Below are 20,534 nucleotides of genomic sequence, written 5' to 3'. Positions count from 1 at the left end.
CCAAAAAAATTTGTCATTCTTTTTATTTTCGTAAATAATACCACAAACAACATTGACTTTCATGAAATAACTTTCACCGCCTGTAGTTTACTACGAACGACTTCTGAGTACCTGGGAAATATTCTGAAAGCAATTTCGACAAGAAATAACGGGTACCGTTTACGCATTTGGCCTTTCTAAGGCATAAAATGATTCATATTTGTGGAATTAATTTAAAAAATTGGAAATATTTTTTTTCCAATTTTGTCACATACCCTGTTTTATCACCCCAAAATTCACCAGGGGGGTGATAAAATCGGGATATTACTGTATTATCTAATAGCATTAATAAATATATTATCCACTACACATAACCAATGGATAATGGTTGTTCTTGTTGGCAAGCAGTTTTCCATAGAGGTTAAAATTATTTCGATAACAGCTAATAAAGTCAAATAAAATGAGGATTTATCCAAAATGTTACAAGCAATGTGTAGCAAAACTTTTTTAAACTCTGTATCTCTTATTTTTGTTCAATAAAGAATAAATTAAAGCTTGCGGTTTATATTATATTCTTTTTGAGAGAAACACAATTAATCAACCTAAATGCTGGTTTATCACGGATGGGCTTGGACGTCTACTTCGAAACACATGTGTATTAATTTTTGACCTATTTGAATTCGGAGTTTGTTGAAAATGCTTTCCAGAATCTGTTTGCAATCACATATAAAATTTATTGAATACTCATTGTACAGTAATTTCAATGCTTCCAACCAAAAAACTCATTCGTGATTTTGAAATATGTATCAGGCTATCGTTTCAGATTATTGTTCTAAAACTTGCTACACTCTATCGGTTGGAATTATTTACAAGTACATACAAATTATTGCAAACACTAGAGATTAAATAAAATTAGGCGAAAAAATCTTGTGGAATTATTCATCTCGGCTCAGCATCTGTTCCATTGTCGTGTTGTCTCGGTATCTCTCTCCGCCTTCGGATCATCACCGTGGGCCCCCGCTGCTCAGCTGTCGTATGTCAACCGTCTTCACTGTTTATGTTCACCCCGACTTCATGCCGTGGTGTTCCGGTTAAATGTCCTTCAGCTCGGCCGGCAGTTCCGATTTGGGATGTTTGTTTTCAAAGTGCTGCTTGTAGGTTTTCGGATCGGGCATTTGGGACTTGCAAACCGCGCAGGAAAACACGAGTGCCTTCTGGGCGGCTTTCATTTGGTCACTCAGCCCGTGGCCCTGTTGCTTTTTCATCTTGGCTGCCTTTTCCTGCGCCTTCTGCTGGGATTGGATTTTCTGGTGACCACGGGCCATCTCGCTGTAAAATGTGAAGGGGAAAGTTGAAAAACATGGCAGATTGTGTTTAGAGTTGAGCTTATTCTGTATGACTAATCTAAACGGAAAATGCTTCCGAAGACACATATGAAAGTAAACAATGATACAGTAATATTTTACTTACATTTAAAGTAAATATGGCTAATAAAATATAGGATTTAAACTAGAAAAGCGTCAAAATATCCACTTTTTCTATCTTTTGGAAGCTTGGCGACTTGCTACGATGCTGATGATCAATCAGTAGATAATGAAGAATGATGACGCCCACAGTGAATGTGTGAGTGAGCAGTGAACGGAGACGTCAAAAATGTCAGTTAGGCACGACAGTGAAGCCAATCTGGGTAGATTTTAAAAATTTATAGGCCTTTTCATGTGACACTGCCGAGCTTGTCCGATACACGCTTAGATTGGTTTACATATTTATGGGTACTATATTCACTCATATGTGGGTAAATGCAATTATACCAATATTATTAGTAAAACTTACCCAAAATATTGGTGAAATTTACTGATATTCTGAAGAAATAGACTTTACCTATATTTGGGTAATCGCATTTACCCATATTTGGATGAAAAAATGAACATAAATAAATAAAGCAGAACTAATGGCCGCCTCGTGAAAGTCGCCGTCGTCACAACAGTTTATAAATTCATCCCTTTCTTTCATTGTTCAACCCAGTCAAAGCCGGTATCTATCAACGTACCTAGTTCCGAGTGTTCTTCATATGAGGTAGATATTTTTTGTATTTTATTGGGTAGGATTGCTATTATTCTTATCTTATATATTATTGATACACCACTTTCAGATTGGAACTTCTCGAAGATCTCCAGTTCCGACCAAACAGCACCATATCGACCTCCATGCATGCGGCCAAAACGGATACTAGTTCCTAATCGATCGGCGGAGATTTCATTGTCGAAGCTGTGAGCCCCTGACCCCAAACGGTTCCACATTCTTAGGAAGTGCCAGTGCTTCGGATTGTTTCGCAACAGTTCCAGTGAGCTAATTGATTTTGCAACAGAAAGGTCTTGACGATGTTGTTCCGACATGCATGCTACCTACCGTCTTGGTCTCAGTTTTGGTGTTCCCGATCATCAATTTGGAAGTGGCCGTGATGGCATCAAGAAGCACAGATCCAGTTAATTCGAAAAGGAAATGGAACGTGAGTGCGAAAGGGGTGCGGGTACGGGTGCAGTAGTTCCTGTTTGTACCAAAAATTTTGTTTGCTATTATCCGATGCTGCTCCTGAAGAAACCTCCGGATTGATAGGATTGGTAGGTTATTTGGTTTTTTAAATTATAGTTTATTCATATAATTGATGGTTTGGTTTTTATTTTCCAGATCACCAATTCCGCATTGGCATGCCGTAAAACATCCACACCGGCATTGCGTTTATGTTGTCAGCTAACTTATGTTTCGGTGTTCCGTTCGTTCCACTCGAGGTTCCACCATACTGATACGACGCTGCTACTAAGGGATGTCCTGTCCTGGGATCTGTTCCTGCGGTTCCTGCTGATGATTATACAGTAGCAGTCAAGCATCCGGCAACATAAAGGTTTGAAAATAATCATACCTTATATATGTACTATATAATGAGTCATAAATTCAGATAAATAAAATATTTTACTTTATATTCATATAACCAATCAATTATTATGCTTCATTTTTATTTATATTTTGAACATAAATGTCATCCAAAACAATTTTAGAAATGAAAACATAAAAAAATCACCCATATATGAGTGAATTTCACCTAGAATAGAGTACCCATAAATAGGTAAACATTACAAATATTTCTATGAACCACTTGTACTCAAATATGAGTAAATGGCACTTCACCCATAAATAGGTATGTGCACTTTTTCACGATTATAGGTACAGTTCACCCATATTTGGGTGAACTGAACTAAGCGTGTAGACTGCACTTGTTTATAAGGTAGCCTCACCCGAATAGAATGAGATTGTACAACTGTTTTTCTAGTTATCGTTTTTTAATTTTAAAGAATTGTTCTTGTTTGTTCTTGTTCTAAAACGTTCTATTTTTTAATCCACATTGCCGCTGCTTCATGACAAAAACTTATGTGGCGGTTGGCCAAAACAACTTCGCCATAAACGAATAAATTGTCACTAATACACTAAAAAAGAAAACACTCAATTTTTGTGTTGGGTAAAAGCTAGCTAAATCATTTATGATATGATACGTTTACAATAAAATTGTATCAGGTAATCCTTACTAAGACCTGTATAATCTGTAAATCATTGTATATGATTCAGTCATTATTTTTATTAATCGTTCAAATGTACATGTATCATACAGTTTATAATGATTATAAGTGAAATGGAAAGTTAATAATACAGTCGCGATTCGCTGGTTGGGCCACGACCTCGGCCCAACTAACGAATTCGGTTTTTTAGTTGGGTCAACTGACAGCCATTTGAACACGTGTATTTCGACTTGAACATCACAAATGATGTCCAGTGACGCCCAATCCCGTTTTCCGTGTTTACATTGAATTTTGACGTACGGTTGCTTTTTAGTTGGGCCACTGCCCAACAAGCGGAGGCCCAATTAAAAAGTGACCCAAGTATTAAGATCCCAACCAGCGAATCCCGACTGTATTAACTATTCGGCGTACAATTTATTTTTATTCGGGCTATCAGTTTATTTCTTATACACTAGCGCCGCTAAGCGATTGTGTTTAAAACTAAACTTGCTTGCATCATGACGGTTTTCACCACCCGAACAACTTTGTGGAATATGGCAATATTCTAAAAATGTCAGTTTTCGAAATATCTAACCTAGCAGGTTATTTCTTATACATTAGCGCCACCAAGCGGTTATATCTTAATCTATATCTGCGTTGGTCATAATGGTTTTGACCACTCGAACAACTTTGTAGAAGGCGGCAATATTCTAAAAATTACATATTTTGAGATACCTGACCTATCAGGTTATTTCCAATACACTAGCGCCGCCAAGCGGTTGTATTATTAACTAAACTTGCTTTCGTCATGATGGTTTTAATCAGGAACTAATAACCGGGACATGACACTAGGATTTTTTTCGTGTTGCGCTTGAAGTCTCCATCGGTGTGTAGAGTTCTAGGTATACAGTTGAAAAGACACTAAGTCACACGCTATAATCTGTCAACTTTTGAGCATATCTTTTTCACCGTGCATAACTGACAAATGAATTTGTTTTTGTTTTTCTCGACCTTTGTCAAAAGTTTTGTTTTTCTTTTCCGTTTTTCAATAATTAAATTATTTTGGTTAGCGTTTTAATTTTATTGATCTGTTTATTTACACTATGCATCAGGTCAAGGAAAAGTGTTGAAATTTACAGGTAGAATTAACAAAACAATAAGATAGAAAAATAAATTGTATATATCTGGAGCACTTGATTTACAGCCATCTCCTCACGGCGTATGTCCGACATTCCCGCTTCACTTCCATTGGCAGCATATTCCAACACGATGGTTCATACACTAGCACACTTTTCCTGCTAGATGTACTAGAGATGTTGAAACCTCTTGTGCTTTCCAGCTGCGATCGTATCCGGGTAGTGTTCCGTCGATAGGATTTTTCATAAAGCCACAAATCCGGAATCGGTATAGTTGTGCGGTAGATCGTGCCCAAGAATTTCTTTCCGTTATGCTGCAGTCGTGTCTCGATGACGAAGGCGGTGGATGAAACGGATAGCTGACGATGGAGGTGCTCTTTAAGCGCAGCAGACAGACCCGGGTAGTATACATTACATAGCAGCAGGTGAAGAATGGCACTATTACGGCTTGCACTAGCTTTCGTTTTGTTTGTATCGAGAGCACAGAGACAAATCGCCTGAATGTCCTCAGAGTGTTATACATCTTCTTCACCACGTCATTCACCTGCTGTGCCCAACTTAATTTGCAGTCGAGTTGCAAGCCAAGGTTTGTTACACTGTTACTTAGTGGAATCCTTGAACCACTGAAAAAGATGTTCTCATCCGGAACAACTGTTCCTGACTTACAGAAAATAAACGCTTGAAAAATCGACGAGCACCAAGACAATGCAGCGGTGATTTTCGAAATTACTATATGTATAATGGACTACCTTTGTAAGAGCTGTAGTCGTGCTAAATCCCTTTCGATAACCAGATTGATTATACACGCAAGCAGTGGCGGGTTAGGATAATTGAGGTACTCGGTAATTTGTTCAAGTAGAACCTTCTCAAGAACCTTGGAGATGGCTGGTAAGACGGCGATCTTGCGGAAGTCTTTTGGCTAAGATGGATTGGATGATTTGGCAATAGGGGTTTTGGCTTTTTTCTTCAGATATTCGGGAAGATTTTGAAGTCGATGATGTTATTGAAGAGATATGATAGTAGCGGAAGGATGAAAGGACATAGTAACTTGATGAAGGAAATTGGGATGTTATCTGAACCGGTGGCATTGGTTTGGATTTCATAAAGCTTCAAGCAGACAGCATTAACATCGGTATGACGAAAGGAAAATCCAGTAGCCCTATGGCTATGGTCAATAGCCATGCAATGGCGGGCCTCCGCAGTTGCATCAATAGGATTATCTGTCTGTAGCTGGTGATGGCCTTTGACGAAGATGTTAATATTCTCCCTTCGCAGATTACACACAGATGTTGAGTTCTCTGATTTTGGCTTGAAAAGCTAGGTATTCGGTGCGTGTGGTGATTGGGAGATCAGGATTATGCGTGGACTTCATGATCACATTAGTCTTTCTGTACGTACATTCCAACTCCTCAACATGCTCTTGTCCCTCGGCCACGTCCGGAATGTAATGTATGTTTGAAAAAGTTAAATCCTGGTACATGAATTGAACCACTGGGAGAAGAGGATTTGAGGTTGGTTTCGGATGTAGCGAAAAAGTCATAATGATTTTTATCTAAAATAATTTTCACACCATCATTGGTTATTGGTTCCTGTTCCGAAGGTAATCATTTCGGGATTCCAAAAACACTTTCTGAGATTTCAAAGGGACACCTTCTGGGATTCCAAAGGAAATCCTTCCTGGATTCTGGAAGGAAGCGTTCCAGGACCCCGATAGGAATAGTTCCAGGATACCGAAAGGATTCGTTCTATGAATACGAATGGATGCAATCCGTGATTCATGAAGAATTCGTTCCGAGATCATGAGGAGAATCCTTCCTTGATTACGAAGGGAATTCTGTGATTCCAAAGGAAACATTTCCCGGATTCCGAAGAGAACCCTCCTGAAATTCCGAAGAAACCCATTCTGGAATTACAAACGCAACCCTTATGGGATGGCATCGAGAATCATTATGAGATTCCAAAGAAAATTATTGCTGGAAATCGAGGAGAATCCTTGCTGCATTCCGAAGGGAATGGTTTCAGGATTCCGAAAAAAATCGTTCCGTGATTTCAAAGAAAATTGCCCAAGATTACGGTGGGAATCCCTAAAGAATTCCCTTTGGTATCCCTGAAGGTTTCCCTTTGAAATCCCAAAAGGATTCACTTTGGAATTACTTAACCTTCCGGGACTCGCACCGTTGTAAAAAGTACAACACATTGAGTAAAAATGAGATAACTTTTTAGTCAGTTGACTAATTTGCACCAAACCATTATGTATTCCTCAAAAAAATAGTTCTTCATCAATTGAAAAGATAATGAAAATGATTCGATAGAAGGCTCGGGTAAATATAACTAAATAAAAGGCTCAGGTGCACTGGGAAAAGTGACCAGTAATGAATTATTTATTTATTTCATTAACAATTCATCCTAAAGTAACGCGGTTTTTTCTATATCATTTCTATAACCTTGGAGTTAATTCGCAATTCTCACTCACCTATGACCGCAGGTGGCCACCGGAAATCCCGGAACGTTCGTAAAAATAGTCATTTTGGAAAGTCCGTCCGTGAGCAGCGCAATTTTTTCTAAACCATTTCTGATGGTGATTTTGGAGATATTCCACAGTTCTTATTCTGCTATAACCGTAGGTGGCCACCAGACGGCCTTCCTTATAATTCGGAACGTCCGTAAAAATGATCATTCGGGAAAGTTCGTCCGAGAGCAGCGCATTTTTTTTCTAAACCATTTATGATGGGCATGAATAAGCTAAAACACATTTCTCACACTGCTATGACCACAGGTGGCTACCAGGCGGCCTTCCGGAAAACCCGAAACGTCCGTAAAATGGTCATTTTGTGAAGTTCGTCCTAGAGCAGCGCAATTTTTTCTAAACCATTTCTGACGGTCATTTTAGAGAAATTCCACAGTTCTTATTCTGCTATAACCGTAGGTGGCCATCAGACGGCCTTCCTTATAATCCGGAACGTCCGTAAAAATTGTCATTTTGGAAAGTTTGTCGTAGAGCAGCGTATTTTTTTTCTAAACCATTTCGTCCGTAAAAATGGTAATTTTGAAAAGTTTATCCTAGTGCAGCGCAATTTTTTGTAAACCATTTCTGACGGCGATATTCGAGTTAATACACAGCTCCTACTCTGCTACGACCGCAGTGGCCACCAGGCGGCCTTCCGGAAAATCCGGAACATCCGTAAAAATGGTAATTTTGTGAAGTTCGTCCTAGAGCAGCGCAATTTTCTCTAAACCATTTCTGACGGTGATATTAGATGAAATTCTTAGTCATTACTCTGCTATGACCGCAGATGACCACCAGATGGCCTTCTGGATAATCCGGAACGACCGTAGAAATGATGATTTTGGAAAGTTTTTCCTGAAGCAGCTCATTTTTTTTCTAAACCTTTTCTGACGGTGATCTTGTAGATATTTCAAAGACGTGGCCACCAGGCGGCCGAATAATTTGGAAAACCCGTAAAATGGTCATTTTAGATGATTCGTCCTAGAGTAGCGCATTTTTTTCTAAGACATATAGATGGTGATTTTAGTGTTAATTCGCAGAACTTACGACCGCAGGTGGCCACCAGACGGCCATTTCCGCAAATCAGGAACGTCCGTGAATGGTCGTATTATACAGTTCGTCCTAGACGATTTTTTCTAAACCATTTCTGATAATGACCAGAAAGTTAGTCAATGCTCTTTACCATCAAATATTGTATACCTTCGCCAAAGATATAATAATAGCCCAAAAATATGGTTTAGGGTCATTTGGCCGAATGTCGTTTGGCCGAATGCCATTTGGCCGAAAGGGTCATTTGGCCGAACGCCATCTGACCGAATGCCGTTTGGCCGAATAGTTGAAATTCTCTGAATGAAGAATAAACGAATAAGAAGGAAAGAGAAAGAAGAAAGAACCATAGAAGAAGAAAGAATAAAGAAAGAGAAAAGAAAAACAAAAGAAGTAGAAAAAATAGAGCAGAAAGAAGGAAGAAGGAAGAAAGAAGACGGAAGAAGGAGGAAAAAGGAGAAAGAAGGAAGTAGAAAGAAAGAAGACGGAAGAAGGAAGAAGAAGGAAGGAAGAAGAAAGAAGAAAGGAGAAAGAAGGAAGTAGAAAGAAGGAAGCAGAAAGAAGGAAGAAGGAAGAAGGAAAAAGGAAGAAGGAAGAAGAATGAAGGAAGAAGGAAGAAGGAAGAAGGAGGAAGGAAGAAGGAAGAAGGAAGAAAAAAGAAGGAAAAAGAAAGAAGGAAAGGAAGAAGGAAGAAAGAAGAAGGAAGAAGGAAGAAAGAAGAAGGAAGAAAGAAGAAGGAAGAAGAAAGAAGAAAGAAGGAAAAAGGAAGAAGGAACAAGGAATAAAGAAGGAGGAAGGAAGAAAGAAGGAGGAAGGAAGAAAGAAGAAGGAGGAAGGAAGAAAGAAGAAAAAAGGAAGAAGGGGGAAGGAAGAAGGAATTAGAAAGAAGGAAGAAGAAAGAAGATTGAAAGGGGAATGAAGAAGGAAGAAAGGAAAAGGAAGGAAAAAGTAAGACGGAAGAAGTAAGAAGGAGAAGGGAAAAAGAGAAGGTCAATTTTTATTAACTGTTCGGCCAAACGACCCGTTCGGCCAAACGGCATTCGGCCAAATGGCGTTCGGCCAAACAGCGTTCAGCCAAACGGCCGGGCACCCAAAAATATGAATAATGAATTCTATCATGAAACAAATGAATATCATGAAACAAATGAATAATGAATTCTATCATAATAATACCTAAAAAGTAGTCATTGATGATAATAACCACACTAGAAATTCGAGAGATATTGGTCTTATTTGGCTAAAAAGAAGCTATTTCAGCTTAAAAACTTTGTTGGGATGTGATAGGAACGCAAAATACGGAATTCTAATTGGATGTAAGAAATAAGTTTTTTTTTGCATTTCCAATACTAACAGTTACTAAAACAGAACGCTCTCGAGATTACGAAATTTTTGTTCTATTTAGTGCGGTCAGTAATTGAACTAATTAGTGCGCGATAGTTAAACTACACGTTATACACAGCATGCCGTTTACCAAGACGAACCCCGCTACATTCCCTACCCCATATTTTTCAACATCCCAGTGATTTCTCGTGGAAGTGCAGATGACTCGTCAGCTTCCATCAAAGCGAGTATCACGTCAACATTTTCCTACCCATTCCTTAATTGACCTGCATCCGGACACGGCCGGCGCTGGTATTACTTTATATTAGGTCACCAGTTTTTACACATTGAAAGCTAGTTCCAAACATCATCTGTTGGTTCTCTGTGTAATTACAGCTGGCCTGGCAATAACGGAGTAGCAACCGTGGGCGGTCAATCATGCATGCATGCATGCATGCATTTCCAATACTAACAGTTACTGTTAGACTAGTCAAGTTGAAGGTACAGGATTGAAATGGAAACGCTACGGAAATCCATTTCCTGTTCTAGCGATTGCTGTAACATGAGAAGTATACAAAAAGATACAAAGTAGGTGAATGAAATGGGCCTGAGATTGAACCCAAGGCATCATATGTATGAGGCAGTAACGATAGTTATAAGACACACTTTTCTGAACATATTGGTTTTCAAATCCCAAATAACTGTAAATGAGGGTACTTTTAAATATCCTGCGACATCTAACAATACCGTTTGATCCATATATCACCACCCAGCGGATGTAATCCAAACTAAACAGAATAATGGTTTTCATCCTCGAGCAGCTGTGAAGAAGACGGCCACTCTCTTTAATATCACAGCTCCGGGGTTATATAATCAAACTGGTGGTCTCACATGTACTATCACTACTCTACGGATGAATTTTAAACTTCACAATATTTCAACATATTGGTTTCCAATGCTCGAACAACTTTATAGAAGATAGCAACTTTCCAAAACCAATAGATCCCGAAATATCGAACCAAACTGATTTCTCATATACAGTAGCGCCACCTTGCGGGTGAATTCTAAACTAATTAGCTTCTCAACATATTGATTTCCAATTGTCGAACAACTTTGTAGAAGACTGCAACTTTCTAAATCCTACAGATCCCGAGATATCGAAGAACTAATCTCTCATATACAGTAACGCCTCCTTGCGGATGAATTGTAAATTATTCAATTTCTCAACATATTGGTTCTCTGTACTCGTTGTAGAAAACGGCAATTTACTAAATCCCACAGATCCCGAGATATCAAACTATACACTATATATCTCATATACACTAGCGCCGCCCTACGGCTCAATTCTGAACTAAACAGTTTCTCAACATATGGGTTTCCAATGCTTGAACAAGTTTATAGAAAATGGAACTTTCCAAAACCAATAGATCCTAAGATATCAAACCAAACTGATCTCTCATATACAGTAGCGCCACATTGCCGATGAATTTCAAACTAATTAGCTTCTCAACATATTGGATTCCAATCTTCGAACAACTTTGTAGAATACGGCAACTTTCTAATTCCCACAGATCCCGAGATATCTAACCAAACTAATAACTCATATACACTAGCGCCGCCTTACAGCTGAATTCTGAACTTAACAGTTTCTCAACATATTGGTTTCCAATCCTTGATCATCTTTGTAGAAGACGGAAATTTCCTAAATCCCATAGATCTCGAGATATCAAACCAAACTGGTATTTTCATGTACACTAGCGCCGCTCAGTGGGAGAATTCTAAATCATTTTTTTCTTGACTCAGGGCCGCATGGGATTATAGATGGATTTAGATTTTTTTTCAGAGTTTTTAGAGTTTTTAGAATTCTTATAAGAAACATTGCGCTATTTATTGTGAAGATGGACTATTTTCACCGGTGTTCCGTTGGTTCCGGATCTTCCGGAGGACCAGCAGAAGATTCATTGGACTTAAAAAATGTCCTCAATGAGAGAATATATCCCCTTTATTATTTTCCCGAAAAAATCACGTTCATATCATTTGAATTGGCTTCATTATAACGGATTTTAGGACTGTTGTACTTTTTACAACACGCGAGTTCTCGTCTTATGAAAGTTGAAGCGAGTTGCGGAAGGCCCAAAAATATTCACTTTGGCATTCAGAAACTATCACCTTTGTAATCCCGAAAGGAATTCGTTTGGAATCCCAGAATGATTCCTTTGATAAATCTTCCACTCAGTTAATCCAAAATTCAATTACCTACTTATGTCGATATATTTGTTCAAATTTTCTATTGATATCTACCTATCTAGCTAAATTCAAGCGCGTAGCTACTTACTACTCATCAGGGAACGTATGAGAAGAGTAATGCTGAAAAAAGAGATCTCACATCATCCAATCTCCGAGGAACAAGCAAGGCCTGCTTTATTGGACTACCGTTCAAGGCTAAAATACACGGTATATATTAGATCACATCCGTGAAATCAGTACCAGATGATATGTGATGCGGCTCTAAACAAAAATAGTCAACATGTGCTACCACCACGACAGGATGTCTTTGGTTGCCATCTCAGTGCTAATGGCGTAAGGAAGCCGATCCATCACGACAACATATCCGAGGGAGAAAGTGTATGCACAAATGGATATTAAAATAAAATACCTACCTATATTTTTCTGTGTTTAACCATTTTGTATGTCACCCAAAAAAATTGGAAACTCTTGAATAAAAAGAGTTTCTGGTAATCTGGTAATATCAACGCACCCTGTGACCGCAGCCTATCTGCGTTGATATAATTACCGCTAAGCGATACGTCTAGGGATCGTTCAAAAATTACGTCCAAGGTTTGAGAGGGGAGGGGGTTCTAGAATTTGTGAAAGTTTGTGACAGGGGGAGAGTGGGGGGGTCTAGTAGTGTGCAAAGAAGACGAAACATTATATATTTTAGAATTGTACGTACAAGGGGAGGTCAGTGATTTGTGACAGGAGGGGAGAGGGGGGTTCAAAATGCCAAATAAACGATGGACATAATTTTTGAACAATCCCCTACCTGGCAACTAAAAAGTTAGTTTGAGATAATATTCTTCTACCAGAGAGTGGCCCTAAAATTCGAATCGTTTTTCTGGCCCGAGTTGTTTCATTACGATTAGGGAAGATTCATGATTTACGTAACGCAAAAATTGCCCATTTTCGACCCCCCGCCCTCACACTTTGTATGAAGCATCTGAAATTTTTGTATGGGTTGTCACACTTCGAGCAACCCCCTCTCCCCCTCCAAACGTTACGTAATTTATGGATGCTTCATTAGGGTATTTTAGACGTCTTCCAACTACTTTTTCATCATAAGGCCCAATGTCCACGTAACGTCTACTCAACACTGCGTGTAAGTGGCGTTAGAAGGACGCAAGTGTGCATCGTGAAAAAGCGATAACGCAGCGTCGCCGCGCCGAAGCCACTTGCATTATTTTCATGCTGCTATATATGGTTATGGCGTAAAGTATTTTTGAAAAGGGCCAACTTACAAAACGAATAGTTGAAAATCTTCTCAAGCCGCAATACAAAAAATAGTTATCCAAAATTTGATTTTATACTCTTGTCTCTCATTATTGGTAAGTATAAAAAATTCTTATCACCATATTTAATACTAAATACAATCAGTCAACAAATAACTCTCTACCGATAAAATTCTATCATCACCTTATCATCCGTGCCCCGGATGTGGTATGTGGAAGTTGGCAATGTATTCCGTATTGATCCGCTGCAGGCTGATTGCAAACGGCTCCGTGAGGTGGAACGCGAACGCCACCAGCCGTCGCGATCCAGAGCTCGGCAGTTGAATTTGAACTCCAGCGTAGATTCGGAACTTGAGCAAGCCAGAGTCTCTGGCAAAGAATCGAATGGGAAACTCGGCGCACGCTTTAGGTCGCTCCATTGCCGAAACCCATTTGTCGTCGAAGCTGAACAAAATAAGGTGCAGGTATGGAGAGCTGCTGTAGCTTTGTGCACTAATTGGCAGGGTGGCCAGGATCCGTTTGGTGGCCATTTGAACTCCTCCGCCACGTGCCCCGATTATCGTTTGTTTAAAACGCTGATGAAGCAGATTGCTGTAGATGTTGTTCGTTAACGAGCTGATAACTTGCGTTTGATGTGCCAGGTCGGCATTCCTGAAACTGTCACAGAAGTTCTCATACAGATACAAAAGCTCCGGGTATTGATTGCCGTAAATTCCTATTATCGTATTCTTCCAGATGTTGTTGATCACAAACGGGCTGTTGCGAATATTTGGTTCTTGAATCTCCAGCCTAACTTCGTCCTCGCTAGAATATTTGATCAACAGATGATCATCATCCAGTAATTCCATTTTCCACATTCGGAGGTTTCGAAACTCATCGAAGCGACGATAGAATTTTCTCAACGCAAATCTATCTTCGCCAATCGACTGCTGAATATGCGCTTGTCTGAATACCAACCAACATACGATGCTTAACACTATTGATCGTTCGCTCACGAAGCGCTCGCAAGTTTAAAATGTTCCCCGTTGTTCTACCTCCGGACGTTCACATACTGTACAGCATTGCTTCATCTCGACAACAAAACCTACCTATCGTTCGTTCAAGTTTGAAGGTGCCTTCAGCTATCGAAAAGATATGAGCCGTTGGGTGTTGAATCGACAGAATGGCTAACGCGACGCTGTAAAGGTAAACGCCTTGTATTTGGTCGACATTAAAGTCCATCGAGTCGGAAATACGTTCATACGTCTGGCAGTGTTTGTGTACAATTCGTAAAGCCAAGGATGATTATCTTCTGGGATGAATGATCCAGCTCCAATCACGTATTTCCCATCGTTGGTAAACAGGCTGCATTCGCGGTTCAGTTGATTTTGTTGAATTTCCATGTTAGCTGTGTGCCTTAGCTAAAATAAGCAACATTGGTCATTGGTCTGTCTTTACCAGCCTCGCAAAATCTCACCTTTTTTTTCTTTGTGATGTCTGTTGACCAATCATGGTCCATCTCGCCAAAATCTCACCTTCAAAGCTCATAAATTTGATAAATTTGACTCCGAATCTCGTAGCTTCGGCCTCCGGTTCCATCGTTGAGAAAAACAAAGACTGATGCTAGAAAACGTAAACATAAACAAAAACTGACAGGAATAAAGTCTACACTTCTCAAAACACTTTCAAATAAATTTACCATAATATGAGTAAAATACACTAGCGCCTCTGGCGGTGCTGGTCTCGTGAGCTCATCTGGGTTGCACGAATTTTTAATCGGTTCTTCGGGACTCACACGTCCCGGTTATTAGTTCCTGGTTTTAATCGTCCGAACAACTTTGTAGAAGACGGCAATATTCTTAAGATTTCAACTATCGAAATATCTATCCTTTAAGGTTATTTCCAATTCACTAGCGCCGCCAAGCGGTTGTATTTCAAATTAAACTTGTTTTCGTCATGATGGTTTTGACCACCCGACCAACTTTGCAGAAGACGCCAATATTCTAAAAATTCCAGATTTCGAGATATCTAACCTATCAGGTTATTTCATATGCACTAGCGCCGCCAATCAGTTGAAATCCAAACTAAACTGACCTCCATCACAATGGTTTTGATGATGAATAACCGAACAATTTTTCAGAAATCGGCACATTTTTTATTTATGCGTTACTCTATATTTCCGTGTGATGGTTTGGCAACGGTTGGAGCGGGTCGCCAAATTTGCCAACTCGCTATTCACCGAAGGTTGCGTTTACATTTCCCAAACCCGTTTACCAACGACCGGTGCGAGTTCGCGTCATGATAGATGTTGCTATTTTGGCTTTATTTACGCACTGGTGGGGATCGTCTAAACAAAGTTGAAGAAAAACCTTCACACCAGAAGTCCACCATACAACACATTTTGAAATTCAGCTTCTGGAATGTGTTATTGACAAACTACTAAATGATCGAACGCACATTACTGAATGATCGTTTACATCATTGCAAGAAAGAGCTGTTTGGGGTGTGAGAAAGGTGCAAGAATGATGTTTTGGAATGTGCTTTCGCTAATTTCTATAGAATTGGACGTGTGAGCATTTGTTTTGGTACTTCGACAAATTTGCACGGTAGTCTATTCTTCGGTGAGAAAAGCAATATGCGTCTCGAGAAAAACACAAATATTGCGGATTTCCGCTGGTTGCCTCTCAGGTACAGTCGGGATTCACTGGTTGGGATTTTGAATACTTGGGTCACTTTTTAGTTGGGCCTCCGCTGGTTGGCCATGGCCCAACTAAAAAGCAACCGTACGTCAAAATTCAATGTAAACACGGAAAATGGGATTGGGCGTCACTGGACATCATTTGTGATGTTCAAGTCGAAATACACGTGTTCAAATGGCTGTCAGTTGACCCAACGAAAAAACCGAATTCGTTAGTTGGGCCGAAGTCGTGGCCCACCCAGGGTTCATATATCAGGGTTCACTCATTTCGACAGTATGTGGGAGAGACTAGCGCGGGGGTGAAAAATTCATTTTCAGTGCAAAACATAAACAAACTCGTTGGCTGCCCCATATAAAAATCCAAGATGGCTGAATCATGAAATTGGCATACACGCTTAGATTGGTTTACATATTTATGGGTACTATATTCACTCATATGTGGGTAAATGCAATTATACCAATATTATTAGTAAAACTTACCCAAAATATTGGTGAAATTTACTGATATTCTGAAGAAATAGACTTTACCTATATTTGGGTAATCGCATTCACCCATATTTGGATGAAAAAATGAACATAAATAAATAAAGCAGAACTAATGGCCGCCTCGTGAATGTCGCCGTCGTCACAGCAGTTTATAAATTCATCCCTTTCTTTCATTGTTCAACCCAGTCAAAGCCGGTATCTATCAACGTACCTAGTTCCGAGTGTTCTTCATATGAGGTAGATATTTTTTGTATTTTATTGGGTAGGATTGCTATTTTTCTTATCTTATATATTATTGATACACCACTTTCAGATTGGAACTTCTCGAAGATCTCCAGTTCCGACCAAACAGCACCATATCGACCTCCATGCATGCGGCCAAAACGGATACTAGTTCCTAATCGATCAGCGGAGATTCCATTGTCGAAACTGTGAGCCCCTGACCCCAAACGGTTCCACATTCTTAGGAAGTGCCAGTGCTTCGGATTGTTTCGCAACAGTTCCAGTGAGCTAATTGATTTTGCAACAGAAAGGTCTTGACGATGTTGTTCCGACATGCATGCTACCTACCGTCTTGGTCTCAGTTTTGGTGTTCCCGATCATCAATTTGGAAGTGGCCGTGATGGCATCAAGAAGCACAGATCCAGTTAATTCGAAAAGGAAATGGAACGTGAGTGCGAAAGGGTGCGGGTACGGGTGCAGTAGTTCCTGTTTGTACCAAAAATTTTGTTTGCTATTATCCGATGCTGCTCCTGAAGAAACCTCCGGATTGATAGGATTGGTAGGTTATTTGGTTTTTTAAATTATAGTTTATTCATATAATTGATGGTTTGGTTTTTATTTTCCAGATCACCAATTCCGCATTGGCATGCCGTAAAACATCCACACCGGCATTGCGTTTATGTTGTCAGCTAACTTATGTTTCGGTGTTCCGTTCGTTCCACTCGAGGTTCCACCATACTGATACGACGCTGCTACTAAGGGATGTCCTGTCCTGGGATCTGTTCCTGCGGTTCCTGCTGATGATTATACAGTACACTGCCAAAAATATCTATATAAGATATATGTGTCGCCGTTATACATTTTTGCAATAGCTCCACCCTAATATAATCGATATAGAACCACACATAAATTAAAGAATTGCTAATTTGGAACCACACATAAAGTTTATTTAGATATATATTTCATTAGTAGTTCGCGTGGTGAATGGTTATGTGTGCGCTAATATACATCATAAGTTAAATCTATGGATTTTTGCCAATAAATATGTGTGGATTTTTAGTAGTGTAGCAGTCAAGCATCCGGCAACATAAAGGTTTGAAAATAATCATACCTTATATATGTACTATATAATGAGTCATAAATTCAGATAAATAAAATATTTTACTTTATATTCATATAACCAATCAATTATTATGCTTCATTTTTATTTATATTTTGAACATAAATGTCATCCAAAACAATTTTAGAAATGAAAACATAAAAAAATCACCCATATATGAGTGAATTTCACCTAGAATAGAGTACCCATAAATAGGTAAACATTACAAATATTTCTATGAACCACTTGTACTCAAATATGAGTAAATGGCACTTCACCCATAAATAGGTACACTATAAAAAAAATACACGAGAGGACCGTGTGTTCTACACATGAATTTGCGCATGTTGTCAAAGCAAATCAATATCACGTGTAAAACATATGACATCGCTCATTCGAAACTCTGCATTTGTTTATAAACAAACCACACGGTATTAACGTGTAAAACAAATAGAATTCTGTTGCTTGACTTGCCAGAGTCACTTGTTTGATATGTGATATCGAAATGTATTCGTGTTGAATTTCGTTTGTTATAACAAGTGAATTTCATGTTTTCTTTCATATTTAAATGATAATGATGATTGCATATCCGTCCGGAATCCGATTTCCGTCAGCGGATCGAAATCCATTTCGAAAAACAGTTTTCATAACTTCAACTATTACTTGATTAGAAAAACCGTCTCTCGTTGGTTTTCGAAACCATGACGGAAATCGCATTCCGAACAGATAAAATAAAATTCGAACAAGTTAGATTAAAATGTAGGTGATTGTATTTATTATTTTTAGAAATGCTGAACCACACCAACCAGCATTAACGAACTGAGGCCGAAGAGTTTGTTCTAGGACAGGTAAGTGCTTTCATCTTCCGGAATCTGCAACCAATGAATAAGATTCTCATCATCTACACAGATCACCAAGAAATTCAAAGGATTGCTGCCGGAAAACGTGATTGGTTCGGTGCTGATGCCTACCAATAACAGGAAGCCGCCTTGAAGTACGTACGTCGCAAAGGATATTCCGAAGAACCGATACTGAGGATTCGTCGTTGTTTTTATGAAAAACAAATGCAGCAGCAGCAGGAGGAGAACATGCAATAAATAAGAAAATGCACCAAGTTAGTATGTTCCGATTAGATTCAACACCAACGAGGAGCCACAGCAGGTCAGCCAGTTTTCCCAGAGCAAGAAATTCAATTTTGAAATATTTATATAAGTATATATTCAAATAAAATATTCAACTTACTTCTGTATTGTTTTTGTTTTTCAACCGTATAATAGAAATCGCATTCCGAATGGATCAAATGAAATAAAAATAAATTATTATTTTAAAAAAAATCTACATTTTTTACAGTTTTCAACTATATAGTATAAAAAGATTTCGAGAACTTTATTGTACATAGATTTGTAGGCGTATACTCATATTTACCTAAGACAGCAGTTTAGTTCAAATTTGGTAAACTTCACTTCGTCTTTTTATGTGCGAAGTTGTTTGTTCCACACATGCCGCAATGTCTTCTGCCACTGAACAGTGAAATGCCTCTTCCTTCCACCACCGCTTTATAACCATAATGGAAACACGAATATATTTCTTCATAAATAATATTCAAACATAGTATTTTTCTTCTTTATTAAAGCGGTGTTGAACTTAATCTAGAATTAAAAAAACACCTAAATAAAGAAAAAAAAAAAAAAAAAAAAAAAATTCTTTATTGAAGTGGTATTTAATATAAAAGTATAGTTCACTATCACCGTGCTGCCATGGACCGAGCCGAATGGAGAAGACTCTTACATACCGCACAGGCCACTTCGGCCTTAGTCTGAATAAATAATAATAATAATAGTTCACTATCACTGATAGCTGAAAATTGTTACAACCTTTTCGAAACATGTATGAACATGTGCGATTTTATTGGAATGATGACAATTGTCTCATCAGAATCCATACCTAAATTCGTTTCAATTGATTCATAACATATTTAAGATAAACATATGACATCGTGGTGTATCAAGTATGATTTTTTTATAAACATTGTCATTTGAACTGAGTTTGTAAAGAACATCGCAGTGATGTGAAATACATTAGACTTGATGGTGTAACTTGGAATGAAATATCATCATTTTGAAACATATGAGTGGAACGTGTATTTGTTATGGGTATTCATGGATATGCATATCATATCGTGGTGTATCAATAATGAATTCGGATACTAACTTTGTCATTTGAAATAAGAATGTCAAGAACATCATAGTGATGTGGATTACACCAGAGTTCATGGTGTCAGCTGATTGAAAATATCCATATTCCGAAAAACATGAATCGAACGTGTATTTTTTTATCAGTGTATGTGCACTTTTTCACGATTATAGGTACAGTTCACCCATATTTGGGTGAACTGAACTAAGCGTGTACTGCTACACCTGTTTGTATTCACCTTGGGCCCACCCAGCGAATCGCGACTGTAATCGCAACATCCACTAAATACAACAGAGTCAACGTGAATCTTCCCCGTATACGGACACGCAACGGAAGAATGTCGATCAGCTCACGAGACGTTTAAAAACAGCTGATTTTATCGTCAATTGACAGTTCTCGCGTAACATTTGAAAAGGGCCTACAGCCAAAACGTAAACATTAAGAAAATACTGTTCGAAAAAATGCATCACAATTTCTATTCCTATTTCCCAGGTTTATGTTATTTTAAGCAGCAAAAACTCCCGAAAGCACATAATAAACACTATCTATCCATCCATAACCTTAATTGCATCGAAAACATGCAAAAATGTGTCGAAATCGTTAAAATAAAATTTTAAGTCTATTTTCATATTTTTCTTCGGAATAGGCCCTCTTGATAAGTCATTCTGCATTTGCTTGTCATTCATAGACCCTTTGTTTATGGCATTTTTCGAAAGTAAACACGGGATAAGGCTTTTCGGGAGGGGAAATTTTCTCTCTCCGAGGTCGGGCCGATGACGGTTCGGAAAAAATACCCGTTATCGGCCCGAAAT

The 20,534-nt window shown here is 38.7% G+C and overlaps 1 protein-coding gene, 3 long non-coding RNA genes and 1 pseudogene across 4 annotated transcripts; 3 read left to right on the top strand and 2 right to left on the bottom strand.

The window, feature by feature from the left end:
• Positions 1-688: 688 nt before the first annotated feature.
• Positions 689-1,604, bottom strand: LOC134211028 (zinc finger protein 706-like). The gene is made up of 2 exons (XM_062687557.1): positions 1,450-1,604; positions 689-1,308 (listed from the first exon to the last, which is right to left on the bottom strand). The coding sequence occupies exon 2, from the start codon at positions 1,302-1,304 to the stop codon at positions 1,071-1,073; it is 234 nt and encodes a 77-aa protein (XP_062543541.1). The 5' UTR covers positions 1,305-1,308; positions 1,450-1,604; the 3' UTR covers positions 689-1,070.
• A 133-nt stretch (positions 1,605-1,737) lies between these two features.
• LOC134211030 (uncharacterized) lies at positions 1,738-2,978 on the top strand. The gene is made up of 3 exons (XR_009978912.1): positions 1,738-2,055; positions 2,132-2,600; positions 2,668-2,978. It is a non-coding gene; the product is annotated as an uncharacterized LOC134211030 (long non-coding RNA).
• A 10,240-nt stretch (positions 2,979-13,218) lies between these two features.
• Positions 13,219-15,418, bottom strand: LOC134211027 (DET1 homolog; annotated as a pseudogene).
• A 387-nt stretch (positions 15,419-15,805) lies between these two features.
• Positions 15,806-17,517, top strand: LOC134215296 (uncharacterized). Its single transcript, XR_009980105.1, has 3 exons — positions 15,806-16,445; positions 16,522-16,989; positions 17,057-17,517. It is a non-coding gene; the product is annotated as an uncharacterized LOC134215296 (long non-coding RNA).
• A 310-nt stretch (positions 17,518-17,827) lies between these two features.
• On the top strand, positions 17,828-19,094 carry LOC134215297 (uncharacterized). Its single transcript, XR_009980106.1, has 3 exons — positions 17,828-18,068; positions 18,316-18,377; positions 18,439-19,094. It is a non-coding gene; the product is annotated as an uncharacterized LOC134215297 (long non-coding RNA).
• Positions 19,095-20,534: the final 1,440 nt, after the last annotated feature.

Source organism: Armigeres subalbatus, chromosome 2 (genome assembly GCF_024139115.2).
Source record: "Armigeres subalbatus isolate Guangzhou_Male chromosome 2, GZ_Asu_2, whole genome shotgun sequence".
NCBI classification, from domain to species: domain Eukaryota; kingdom Metazoa; phylum Arthropoda; class Insecta; order Diptera; family Culicidae; genus Armigeres; species Armigeres subalbatus.
The sequence above is the reverse complement of the archived record's forward strand: the minus strand, read 5'-3'. Positions and strand labels throughout refer to the sequence as shown.